Genomic DNA, 13,337 nt, shown 5'->3' with positions numbered 1-13,337 from the left:
ATTTCTGATCTAAATTAGTCAATTAAACATCAGGATAAGTCTCTGTCCTCCGCAGAGGCCTCTCTAGTGCTGCCTTGACCCTGTAGGCTAGCAGTTTGAAGTCTTGAGAGAAGGGAAGAAAACACGAAGAGAAACAATAGACTGTAAGGCTGATACTACGTGAAAAAGAAAACACGCCCTTCTTCTCTTTCTACCCTCCTCTCATTTCCTTAGGAATCCTCTGGGAACAAAGAGAGAATTAGTAGACAATCTGTTAAACGCGCAATCATTATTACTCATGCTTCAGTTAGATGTCTGTCGCACTATTGGTGTCATAACACCATGTTGTGATGATGATGACGATGATGATGATGATGATGATGATGTTAGATGTGTATTTTTCTGCATGTATTTACATAGCTATTGATCCTTTTAATTAGCACACGGTAGCTCTCAAAACGACAACACGTCCTGTGCTTTAACCTAAAACAAACGAGGTTTTAAAAATGCTGGTTTCATTTCCTGTCTGCAGTTTAATATTATTTGGCGGTGCAAACAATGGTCAGATTGTAGCATATAAATACCCAACGCAATTAAAATATATCAATAAAACAACAGCAACAAACAGCAACAGAGACCAGAGACGCGCGGAACGGATCAAGTGTCGTGACCTTCCACAATGAAAAGTAGGGTTTTGTATTCAACGTTGATCAGTCATTGATAAACTAGCTGTTGTCGAGAGATTCTGAAAGCTGTGTAGATTGTGGCAGTTGGAAAGCGCTTTAGTGGACATTGCCGTTGTGGGGAGGTGGCCGATGTAGAGAGGTTAAAATTAGAGCCGGGTATGTACGGACCGTCTGCCCTGACCAAAGAAAAAGTGGCCATCTCCTGAAGGAGATTCGACTGTAGCTTCCAAAGCGCGAGAAACGATGGCCAATGTTCGTAGTCTACTATCACCCCAAGTTAAAAAAAAAAAAAAAAAAAAATTCCATGGTGTGTATTATCCATGCTTACCTGGAGTTGTATTTTAGTCAAAATTGCGTCAAGCGAGCTTCATTGTTATGCCATTATAGCTTTTATGACGTCATTTTCCCGCGCTCGAGAAAACTAAATCCCACCAAATCCCAGTCTTCCCAGGAATTTTTAAGAACGAGAGTAATACCAGTTCCCCACCGCGCAAAGATTCAAAATGGCGGTGCCGAGTGAACATTTTCCTCACGTGGAATATTTGCATAAAATAATGTCAACAGTTCTAGAAACTGAAAGTTTCGATGGTGGAAATCGATATTTTTTGTGCGTTGAAGTAGAACGAAAGCGGTGGTGTGCTGAGGACGCACAAGATGGGCTATTCTGGAGCAAAATGTCAAGTTTATGTAAACTTTGGGCGGTGATTTATCAATCTGTGGAACGAATGAACCATTGCGTGTTTACGAGATCAGATGCAAATTGCTCAGTCAACTATAGCAACCGCCTGTTCCAGGAAATATTGCAGGCATGCAAAGATATTATTTGCCGTTTGAACATGGAATATGGCTCGTAAACGGCCTCAATCTAGGATTGTTCTGCGAGTTGTGCATCTGTTTTCGCTGTGCATTTTCTTCCATTGTTGCATAATTTGCGAGACTCAACATGTTCCCGGCTCAGAGGAAGTGGGCATTATAAAACACCAAAACAACTTCTCGTCAGGTATGGCTTAATTATGAATGAAATGGCTTGGTGAGATCTAACTTGTTAGTTCTTTACCATTTTTCTCGATCAATTCCATGTGCATTTGAATTTCACTCGAGGCTAATTAATAATTGTAATATATATGTATTAAGCGATGTTGCTTTGACTAGTGGTACAGTCTTTTAAGCTTACAGTGTAAGCTCGATATCAATCATATTCCGAAGTCGTTTTCATTACACAATGTATTTCAGTGTGGTAATTAATTATCGCAATTGTTATTTCACATATCTTAGTGTTTAATTTCCATTGAATCTGTGTTTTTGGGTGAATTATTATGATTAATATAAAATTATTACTTCGATTCAGAACTTTTAAATGAACATGTAGAGTGAAGTACAAACTGCATGTAGAATGCACATGTTACGTGTGACATTATAATACAAGTGAAGTTTATTTCTACATTTTACAGTGTAAAATAGCTTATTTAGAACTAAAGTGAGTTTCCCTTGCAAAATCTATAACACATCAACAGTCACATACCACCGAGTTTGCGCGGGCATGCGGATAACAAACACTCCGGTACATAATTGAACAGAACCAGAAAATATGTGAGTCAAAAATAAATGTAGAAACAAGACTATGCAGAAAAAAAAAGTACGCAGTCTGCACAGTCTACATGGTCTGCACGGTCTGCAGTCTGCAGTCTGCATGGTGTGCATTTTGGGGTGACTTCATAGAATGTTTCAGTGACAACAGAGAAGGTCAAGAGCACAGTATTTGGGATTTTCATGATAAGCAGCCAACATTACTTTAGGTAATCATACGGTTTTGAGTTCAATTTGGAATTAATTTGCACGAGTGAGTTTTTCAAAAAGGTGAAATTGCACGAGCCACTTTGGCGAGTGCAATTTCAGCTTTTTGAAAAACTCACAAGTGCAAATTAATTCCAAATTGAGCAGGAAAAACCGCATGATTACTTATTAATAATATACATGTAAACATGATAAAATTCACGTGGAGGAAGTGCCGGAAGATCTTTCTTGAAGCCACTTTTTCTCATTTGAGAAAACTTTTTTCAAAGTTTCCGCACACAATTTTCATCATTATCTTATGTGATATCATTGGCTTAGAAAATTTCCTTTTGTCTTTCAGCCAATCATAACTCAGAATTATGCTGTGTAATTTGCACTTCTAGTGTTACACTTTTTGCACCGGTGTTACACTTTTTGCACTGGTGTTACACTTGAACTGCACTGCTCTCAGCCAATCAGAATCAAGTAATTTTTTCATGTATATTATTATCCATAGAATAAATATTTACTTAGCAACTCATAAGTGACCAAAAATAAAATTTAAATGGACGACTACAAAATACTTATATTGCATGACTGTATACAGTGAAGTACATGTACAGACTAGTCCCTTCCCAAAGTGATCCAAACTTAAATGTAATGTAGGATTATAAAAGGTTTATATGAGGGAGGCGTCGGGATTTTTGGTTTTACAGATTTGGCCAATTTTTGGTTTGCTTTTCGCGCTTACAAAATGCAGTTTTTCGGTTTTGGTGTCTTGTGCGGTTTGTGGGTTTTCTCGAATTTAGTCTTTGGTTTTCAATTTTTGTCAACAATGATGGCGGATTTTCGGATTTTTCTGCCCAATGCATTTTACAGTTTTTCTGGTTTTGCCAAGGATGTTCCACCTCACAGTCATGCTAAAACTGTAATTCCAAGGGACTACTTACAGTTAGAGGAATGCATGGCAAGCCTAGTCTCTTTAACAGCGTTTTTTTGGGTTGTAAACGGCTGCCAAGCAGACTATGAAAAACTAAAGATAACATCAAAGCAAAAGACTATTTCTCAAATATCATGCGGCTGGGATAATTTTTTGTAGACTTTGACCTCAGACTTTAGACCATCGTGTTTCTATACCTCAATTGCGAGTTATCTCCCTGTTTTGTTGCAGGAATAACATTACGCTCACTTGCTCTGTTCACCTGGAATAAAGGCAAAGGAGAGACTATTTGGTTGTAAAATAAAGTAGTTAAGTTGTAAAATGGGGCTGCCATTATGCCCACACAAGTGAAAATTCTGACAATGGCAATCAAAAAGTGACTTTAGAATTGCGATGTTTCTTTTAGACAAAAATCACTTAAAATCATTTCATGGTGCAATTTGTTTTTAGTTTTACATTGCTATAGGTCTGTGGAGCCAATTTACACACAAAAAACGAGCTTTTTATACTGTGATATGTTCTGCACTAATGAGGGAATACGCAGAAAGAACATGGAAAGTAAACCAAGTTTAGACGTATAAAAATTAAATAACAGAAAGAGAGATTTTGAAAGCTGCCAAAGCATTGTTAGGGAGGGCTTTTATTTTGGTTTTGGACGAAATTTCTTGCGGTTTTGCAGTTTTCGGCGATTTTTTGCACAGTTTTTCGGTTTCTAGTAGGCCCCTAATCTAATTGTTTTAGTATAATCTACTAGCTGTTCAAAACTTTATCTAATTTCTCTTCATAGACATGCCAAGAAATGGCCGTCATTTTGTTAACAAGGGCACACTGCTACGCTACTACAAATTTGACTGATCATACATATATAAAGTACTCATCAGTTATTTCCTTCAATTAACATATAGGAATGTATTTGTACACGTCAAATGATGTGACAATCAGAGTTGGTGAGAAACTTCGACTAAACTGTACTGTTGTCAGAGTTGTGAATTCATCTGAAGTTGAGTTTTCTTGGTATCATGGCACCCAAAGGTTGACTAAACTCACCAGGTCCCTGGACAATAAAACAATCCAGCTACTGATCAATAATGTCAGTTGGAGTGACAATGGAACTTATGTGTGTAGAGAAAATACCAGCAACAGAGTTCAACCCGCGTCTGTCACTGTGAGAGTAGGCGGTAAGTTCAGATCAGTGCAGTGTTTGCTGTCATTTATTATACATGTTGCTAGCAGCAGTCTGTACTTTGAATAGTTGAGTAGGGTGTTTGCCTTTGTTTCATAACTTGGATGATACTGCACATGTACATTTGAGTATATATGTATATTCCTACATAATATATTTGGTGTTGTCTTACATGTAGATCTTCCTGGTCCACCCCAAGATGTATGGGTCAACAATGTTGAGTTGAAAACTTATGTTCACTGGAAAGCTCCTTGGTACCAGGGTGGATTACAGCTCAGTTATGCTGTCAAAGCAAGATGCAAGAATGCATCCACTCCACTTCGTAACTGTACCTTGAAGGATTCTGTAACTCTCTGGGAAGGTGTACGTCCCCAACAGGGATCAGAGTCAGGTCGATTCATGTGTAAAATCCGGCCGATTCTTTATCAATTTTATCCACACACCTTTATTCCAGTACCCTATATTGCCTTTGTTGAAGCCAGCAATGTTCTTGGGTCAAGAATGAGTAGTCCAGTTGAATTCACCTACAATGTCCTGAACAGCATAGTTTATAGTAAGTGTCTATCAGTGACAGGCTATTAAATGAGGCTCAATTTAGACTAGGTTAAACTCAAGACAATGCTGGCCAGCTGTCTCCTTCACTAATGTGGGGTGAACTCAGGACTTTTACAGGGCTCAGTTTACAGCTCTCCCTATGAGGTCATTTTGCTTGTGCTGGTTGCTCTTTGCTTACAGTCTTGGTAAAGTATTTTGCTCCACCCATCCCTGCTTTCCCTCTAGGTAAGTATAAATTAGGTACAGTGGGACTGTGCTAGGTTATTGTAAGTTGCTCACAATATTGTCATGGCTACCTCACACAGTTAACCTGGCTCCCACTGAACTTTCAGGCACCTTCCAACATTCAGCTATTAGAGACGTGTTACTTAAAACCAGTTTAATATGTAAGTCAGTCTCTGACTTACCTGTTGGGCAGGTAACTTTTTATTTGCCCGGGTAAGTCAGCTGCCAACTACAGGTGTAAGTAAAGAAAAGTAAATTAAGACTTATGCAGGGCTGCTTGTCCAAAGGTGAGCTGGAGTTCTTGGGACTTTTATTCCTAGCCCTGTCATGTGGGTTTTCAAATGATGGGGAGACTATTTTGGCTTTCCTGTGAACTTATGAACACACAAAAAACAATTTGTATATTGTGATTTCATAAGATCACATGAAAGTTATTACTGACCTTGCTCCCAGTGAATATATATACAGAGTGTCAGAATGGAAAAATACTTGATGAATCTCATTCATAGTATACCATGATCTCGAGGCAAACGTTTTTGCCTCTGATTAATCCAAGCATGCAATCACCATGCGATAAGAATGAGTTTTATAATCATAGGTCAATGCGTGTAGAGGGTGCAGTGCTTGTCAAGGGTGATTGAGGTGATTCCTTAGTATTGTATTGCGCATCCCTACTGCGCATGATTTTCGCGTCATTAGCGCTCGCACATAGCTCAACAGCGCACGTCCAAATTAGGTTTCTTTTAAAAGATAAAAAATTGCAGAGTATTTCTGGGACGTAGATGAATAAACAATCAAAGAAAGTCAAACTCTGTGTGATGTAACACGCTGCATTGAAAAACAATCAAGCTTATTTGTTGCGCACGGAAACTACCAAAAGTCACCTAAATAACCGTATTTGTCAGCATTGTGGCATGAAAACAAGGACGGTGACCCCCTCTTTATACTACCTTTTTAATATCTTTTTGTCCTGTAACAACAGCATATCAAGTTTCATCAGAAATCTATGGTGGGTTCTTTTACAAGGGAATCACCTTAAGTAACTTATGTTTACAGGGGTGTCATTAAAGTTTTGAAGTGAACTTCTTTATAAGAAAACTTTCCTCTAGATGGTTAAACTAGGTGGGAAAAATCATCCTCATAGCCAGTCAATTTGCCTGGTGCCCAGCCCTGAATGGAACCCCTGTGTACAGCAGCCCTTTGCACAGCAGTCCTTTGCACACATTGCAGGCACATGAATTTAATACTGTCTACTGTGTTCTGTGAAATGATGACTCGAAAAGAAATTTAATTAAACCAACTCTTAATATTCAGCCTGTTTTGCTCACTTAGCAACCCCACAACCTGCAGTTTTTCTTGCTGCCAAAGAAGTGACACCACCTGGTACTGTGAAAGTCTCATGGGAAGATGCCAGACGAGGCCGACTCATAGAGGTGGAGTATACTATTCTGTACCATAAAGATGGTGACAACCACAATAAGGTAAAAACTTTGTTAGTAGATGTTTGTACTTACAGCTTGGAATTTGTTTCACACAATACAATGTTTATAGTGTGCACTATTTACTGAGGGAGTGCTGGGTAATGTGATTCATCTAAATCCATGAAATCATTTGCTAATTTTTTTTTACATGATTATTCGCTTATTATATTAATTATGAGTGCACGCACATTTTGATAATTTGCTGCAGTCAATCACTATGAAGTTATTTACTCAGTCTAATAATAAATCAACAGATAAGACAACCCAATTGATTTCCTAGCTGTACATGACTATTCAAGTTGTTAGTGAGTTAAACATCTTAATAACGTGTTATTTTAATGTCTGTGACTACTGTGGTGCTGTTGTAGAGCTTGACCAGGAGAGCACCAGAAACTAATGCTCTAATACATGACCTGGTTGGATTCTCCCGCTACCATTTCTACTTACTGGTGCGGTATGCAGAGAAAAACACAAACACATATGGTATCTACAGTGAGGCGACACAACGTACACTGAGAACAGATGTCTCAGGTAAGCTACACTGTACTAAAAATCGTGACCATAAGGTTCCAAATAATTGAAAATCTCCTTTAGTGATGTTAGATTGGAGTATTTGATTGTACTGTGAAGTTAACTTGAGTTTGCAAATAAGACCCTATCACTTTATTTCAAGAGGTTCTTGATAATGTTATGGTCTAGCCTTGTATTTTTGGTGTGGAATCAACTGAAACAAAATTGAGCCAAATTCAGGCCAGTGACTCAATATTTCAGGATATCAGGTCAGTGGACATCGCTTCCAATTGTCTAACAGTGAATTTGGGTACGGTAAGCTTGAATAGCACTGTGATTAGCTTGCATTTGGCTAGCTCTTAATGGAACACGATGTGTACACTTAGTGGAAATTTCGTGAAAAGTGCGTAGGTCTGCCATCTCTATTTGTTGCAATCTGTTGAGAAAAACAAAGAATTGTCAGCTGACAGTTGAGTTTATGTAGTCACGTCAAGATCTCTTATTAGTCTCACCTTTTCTGAGAAACATTTGTGAGAAGTGGTGTGTGCACTGTACTGTATGGGCCACGCCCTACAATCTCAGTGCTAAGCGTGACCTACAGTGTAGGATGAATTTCACAGATAGTTTCACAGGTAATTCTTTTGTTGATTATTTTTTCTAGCACCAAGGGATCCTCCACTAATTATGAACTGTAGTCACTGGATTAATGTTAGCAGTGGTCGTGGATTGATGATCACCTGGAGGGTATGTGATCTTTGTCAATGACAAGTAAAGCCGGTACTTATTAATGAAGTCCAGCTGACTCAAGTGACAGTGACTGTAGCATAAAGTGGCTAAGAGTATTCCTACTCTCCCTCCCCACCCTCGCTTTCCTGGGTGAGATACTCGTCCATTGCAAAATTCTGCCAGGCTATCCCAACAATTTGGTGATACCCATTGATACACCTGGGGGGAGAGAGACACTGTCAGAGTAAACTGTCTTGCTCAAGAACGCAATGCAATGTCCCCGGCCAGAGCTCGAACCTGGAGATAATCCGGAGACAAGCGCACTAAGTTTCTAATCACGAGGCCACTGCACCTTCTACTGGCCTTGGTGTAGGGCGTGGGTGTAATGGCTGATATCCAATGGCTGCATGCTGGGCCAATCAAAGATCTGGGAATACATTACCGAATGCTTCAGTTTTTTAACAGTACACAAGATACTGATTATATACCGGTCATATTTTTCTCTTTTATCGTAGATTCCTCACGCTGAATATTTCAGTGGTCCCATGAAGAGTACACTGATTTTGTACCGCTGTTCAAAAGGCTCGGGAAATGTAACACTCAATGACACGTCTGCTCGCAGTGCAGTCATAACTGCCGTGAAACTGTCTGACTCTTGCCATGTATGGATGAAACTGTGCAATGAACCGGGATTGTGTAGCTCTATCAGCAACATGTGCCTCACTCCTAGCATTCATAAAGGTACATACAAACACCTTCTGTCGGAGCTTCAGGGGTTTCGTTAAGGATGACGCGCCAGGCATATTGGCGGGCCGTGAGGCTAATTTTGTCTGCCAGGTTTGAACATCTGGAAGAAAGATTTTCCTATAAAAAAAGTTCAGTTCAAAGAGTTTTGCCCGCCTGTGAAAACCAATTGTCCTTCTGCTGAAAACGTTCATGAAACCCCTAGAGCTTACAACTGTGGTCACAGTCTACAGATGTTCATTGTAGGAGAGAAAACAGTTTATTTTTTGAAGAACGAGAGCTTGTTGTTCAATGCCCTATACTCTTCTCACATATTGATTTCATTTCAGGGATGGTCAACAGCAAGCTCTTTATGACGATTTCGAGAATCAGACGCAGTCTGTTTTGTGCCATTATATTTAAAACCAAAAACCAAGGAAAACGTACAGTAATCTTCAATTACGTTCAAAGTACTTTAGTCATAAGATGTTTGGACTCGCATTGGTCGGAGAATCTTTCGATGTAAAGGAGTGCATGAGGGGATGTTGAAGAAAGTAAAATTTGGACGGGAGCGAGTTGGCTCGCTGATTGACTGCGGATCCACTCGGCTATTGCCTCGTGGATCTACACCTACTTTGACAATGTTACGATGAAATTCATGATCAATAACAAGACAGGTGCATGAAAAACTGACGTCAATTTGTTAAGCATGGTATTACATATGATGTGGGATAGTATCGCATGTCTCCTATATGCTTGTTGTTACTTCCTTTAGGTAACTCATCCTCAGGTCCCACAAATTCAAAGAACAGTGTCACAAAAACTGTGTTGATGAGCGTGGCTGGAGCAGTAATGGGCATAGTTCTAGTAATCATTATTGTCACGTGCTACAGAAGGTAAGGTGGATAAACATTCAGGAGTGGGCAGTGGGGACAGGGAGGTGAATTTCCAGTGAGGGGTAGTGAGTGCCTACTTTGGGGTGGGTAGTTGGTGCAAGGGGGGCTGGGGTGGAGATGTTGATGAGCAATTGGAGATGTAGAGAAACTTAAGAGATTGTGACCAGGGGCTCCTTTCTCGAAAGTCCCAGTAGTTACCGGCCCCGAGAAGCTTTTATTTTTGTTTGCCGAGTTTACAATACATTGAAGATCGAGATATTAATAGTTTTGAAACAATAAACATACCAGGAAACCAAACAAAATGGTCTGATTTTTGAGCGGAGTCCCACACTACTATTCCTTAGATGTAGATCTTACAGTATAATTCCAGGCACGTAAAGTTACCAGGGACGGATTGACTGCGGCAAAAAATAGAGGCCCAGGAACTACGATTGAAGCCTGGGAATGAGTTTACAATAGAAACATTACCACATTAGAAGCTTAAAAACATGCTGCACAGCTTTCTACGCATCCCTACCCCTACTTGCAGGCTCAGGTAATAGTACAGGCTGCAATGGTAGAAAGAAGAGCAGACTGATAATAAGGTACGCGAGGATATCGTTCGGTTGATTTATTTATAATTGGGCGCAAGTTTTATTCCGCATTTCACTGTTGAGAAAAGAAGTCTCCCCCTGCCTGCTGAGAGGCTTTCTTGCTTATATATTGACTGGTTTGCTTGAATGGATGCAATATGTAAAGAGTGTTTGTGGCAAAAATGTGTCTTCGCACCAAAATTTCTTGTATATTGGGAAATAAAGGGTTCGGAAACCTTCTTTAGGTTAATTTTGTCCAAACAAAAACTGATTCTCCAGGAAAACAATACACCAGCTTTCCATTAGTGACGTTAAAATGTTGCTGCTCACCAGGAAGACTTAACGGGGAAAGCAGACAAAGTTCGTAACTCGATCTTTTGGTTCAAAAGATCAAGGAAATCCCGCCATTTTTTTCAAACTTGGAGCCTAGCACACAGCCAAAACTCGTGCATGCTTATTGCGCTTTCCCGCTCTGAATTTGCCACACATCTTGCTGCTAGTCACTCAGCCCATGCTACTTCAGACTTCAGGGATTGCTCACATTTTAACGTGGGGGAAACTGAACTCGGTCTGTTTCCAATTCAGAAGCAGTTGAACGATCTCTGCGTTATACCAGGATAGTACAGTAATTTGCTCATCGGAATCAACATTTCTTTTAACAGTTCGGTAATTTACCAGTGTTTTTTTTTCTTTTTCTTTCAGGAGGCGTGAGAACGGAACATCGGGACCTCCCTTAAGAGATTTTCTGGTAAGACTCAAGTACAATCAATCTGAGTTCAATCTGCAAAATCTTTCATCAAGAGATGAGGTTTACTTAGGTTTTCACTTTCAGGCAAATCAAACATGATTTCTTGAGGAAGATGAAAAAAATGATACGAGGAGACTTGAAAAAAAGGTTTGATGCGTTTATTTAGGTGATATGAATCATGTTTGGAATCCAGCAATAGTTTCTTGAAGACACATTCCTGAAAGAACGATTGTTTGCGGCTGAAAAAATCTGTGACAAATCTTGTTTCTGGACTCTGACACATCGCGTACTTTGGTTTGTTTTTTCTTCTCTTAGTTTTTCTCACTGTAGTTCTCAGACCCTTTCTTTCTCCTTTGGCAGGTTATGCCCCCGGTTATCCATGGTTATGACGAGGTTGAAGAGCCCTTGGTCAATAACAACTGTTACAATGTAATCACCGTGCAGTCACATGCTGGATGTGAAAGGACCCTATGAAAGAGCCGTACACAATTGCAATAAGGTCCTGAGCAAGGGAGCTGTGTTCAGGAGTGTACTACTCATACGGCCCTTGGGAAAAAAAAGGGCCCTTATGTGGTAATATTCCATGTCCACAAAAGTTCTTGGAGAAGTCCCCGAAAAGAGAGGCGCTTGAGCCGTTTGGGGTCATGTTGCAAACCAAGCCCTCCGCAAGTTAATATTTTACATCAGCTTGGCTCCATAAGAATTCCTTGGCCGTGAGGTGCAATGTAGGTCAAAAACTGGATTCTCCGACCCCGAAACGCTATTTTCTCCCGATGCAGATAAGATCAAAGGTCTATATATGCACTGAAAGGAATAAGTAAACACAAGAGGGGATAAAGAATAAAGAGTTAATCCACGTATAGGCTTTATTTTTAAGGTTAATCCTTTTCAAGTTATTTCTAGACATAGTACCCAGTTCTCTGGCGGATAATGTTGCCACTCGTGTGCGTGGATGTTTTGGTGGCTAAATTTTCTAAACTCTCCCGGGGACCTGAGATGTGATATGAAAATAACTTGGGAGGGATTACCTTAGGAGTAAGGTACATATCGAGGAATAACTTGATCTCTTACCTTTCAAAAGTTCACGCTCTCTTGGTAAAAGAAAGTATCTAACAGCAACCGCCGCAGTATAGTTTATTTTAAACGGATTGGATTGTACACTACTGCCGGTGAAGGTAACATTAAGTTTCTCTCAGCTCAATTCTCTTAGCTCTTTATTCGCTGACAAATTAAACTCATTTTCATGTGAAAGATCTCACATGTTCTTGGTAGTCCCAAGTTCAAATTCTTGGCTACTCCTCTCAATAGCCCGCTGGTTTGGTTCCTGCTGGTTGGCAGTCTTATGTTCAATTGCATTTTTTCCCTTGGTTTGACTGACATGCCTGATCACAACTATGACAAATCTGCTTGGTTCTCACCACTGAGCGCAAGCTGCTTTGCTGTCCAAAGACAAAGTGTCCAATAACATTGTCCAGTAACATGGCGTCTATTTATACCACAATTGCTACTGATCTCGCAATCTGATTGGCTAATTTGCTGTTGTCGATCCAGACAACACTGCTCTTGTCAGTGTGTCATGCAATGCCTTTTTCAGCTCGCGCTCTGAAAAAAAAAAACATTTTCTTTGACCTTTATATTGTGGTAAAAAACAAATTGAAATGTGGTTAAGCGTGGTCTGCACTCTTATCGACAACGATACGCGTCATTTGTTGTGGACTCACTCGGCTGTGCCTCATGAGTCCACAACATTTTGACCACTGTGATGACACATCATTGTTGATAAGAGTACAGACCACGCTAAACCATATTCGATTTGTTAGAACAAGGTGGCTGAGTGCTTTATTTGGTTCAACCTTGTTTCTGAGCATTCATCTATATCCCAAAACCATTTACCCATGAATTTTTTTTTTGAGATGACAATCACTCGTATAACCACAGACCGAATTGGACTCCACTCAGTCTATTACCAGTACTAATCAAAAACTCTGACAGAGGTAGACGTGCTTAACTGACAGTTAAATCAGGTACCTAAAAATAATGGAAACGGGTGTATCTTTAATTTGTTTTAATTGCTACACTTCGTGATGTTACTTTTTTAGCAAGTAATTTTTGGCCACACCTTGTATGGCAGTTTCAATTTATCAGTGACAGTTCACAGATGGACCTCTTTGAGTTTTTGCTAGTCAGTCCTTTTTTCCTAGATGAAGAAATATCCTCTTGAGGGAAAAATACCCCTTAAGATTTGTTCGTCTGTGTCGTCAATTATCACTGTACTCTTTTTCCTAGTTTGTAGACTTCAGTAATAAAATTTAAAGTGCCACTATGATCAAATTCTCCATA

General features: G+C 39.7%; 1 protein-coding gene across 1 annotated transcript; it reads left to right on the top strand.

Moving 5' to 3' along the window:
- The first annotated feature begins 457 nt into the window (after positions 1-457).
- LOC149098988 (uncharacterized) lies at positions 458-12,248 on the top strand. Its single transcript, XM_089277348.1, has 10 exons — positions 458-1,665; positions 4,284-4,556; positions 4,740-5,114; positions 6,674-6,822; positions 7,191-7,353; positions 7,994-8,076; positions 8,574-8,799; positions 9,557-9,677; positions 10,952-10,997; positions 11,358-12,248. Exons 1-10 carry the CDS (start codon positions 1,509-1,511, stop codon positions 11,469-11,471), a joined length of 1,707 nt encoding a protein of 568 aa, XP_089133474.1. The 5' UTR covers positions 458-1,508; the 3' UTR covers positions 11,472-12,248.
- The last annotated feature ends 1,089 nt before the right edge of the window (positions 12,249-13,337 follow it).

Source organism: Orbicella faveolata, unplaced genomic scaffold, assembly GCF_042242905.1.
Source record: "Orbicella faveolata isolate gen_17 unplaced genomic scaffold, um_ofav_v1 contig_46, whole genome shotgun sequence".
Lineage (NCBI taxonomy): Eukaryota > Metazoa > Cnidaria > Anthozoa > Scleractinia > Merulinidae > Orbicella > Orbicella faveolata.
Note: the sequence above shows the minus strand (reverse complement) of the source record. Positions and strands in the feature narration are given on the sequence as shown.

Bases quoted from the DNA above. Each gene is read 5' to 3' on its own strand.
- LOC149098988 (XM_089277348.1), top strand. From the start codon at position 1,509: ATGGCTCGTAAACGGCCTCAATCTAGGATTGTTCTGCGAGTTGTGCAT. The intron at 8,077-8,573 runs GTATGTGATCTT...CTTTTATCGTAG, and splicing joins GATTGATGATCACCTGGAGG to ATTCCTCACGCTGAATATTT. The intron at 9,678-10,951 runs GTAAGGTGGATA...TTTTTCTTTCAG, and splicing joins ATTGTCACGTGCTACAGAAG to GAGGCGTGAGAACGGAACAT.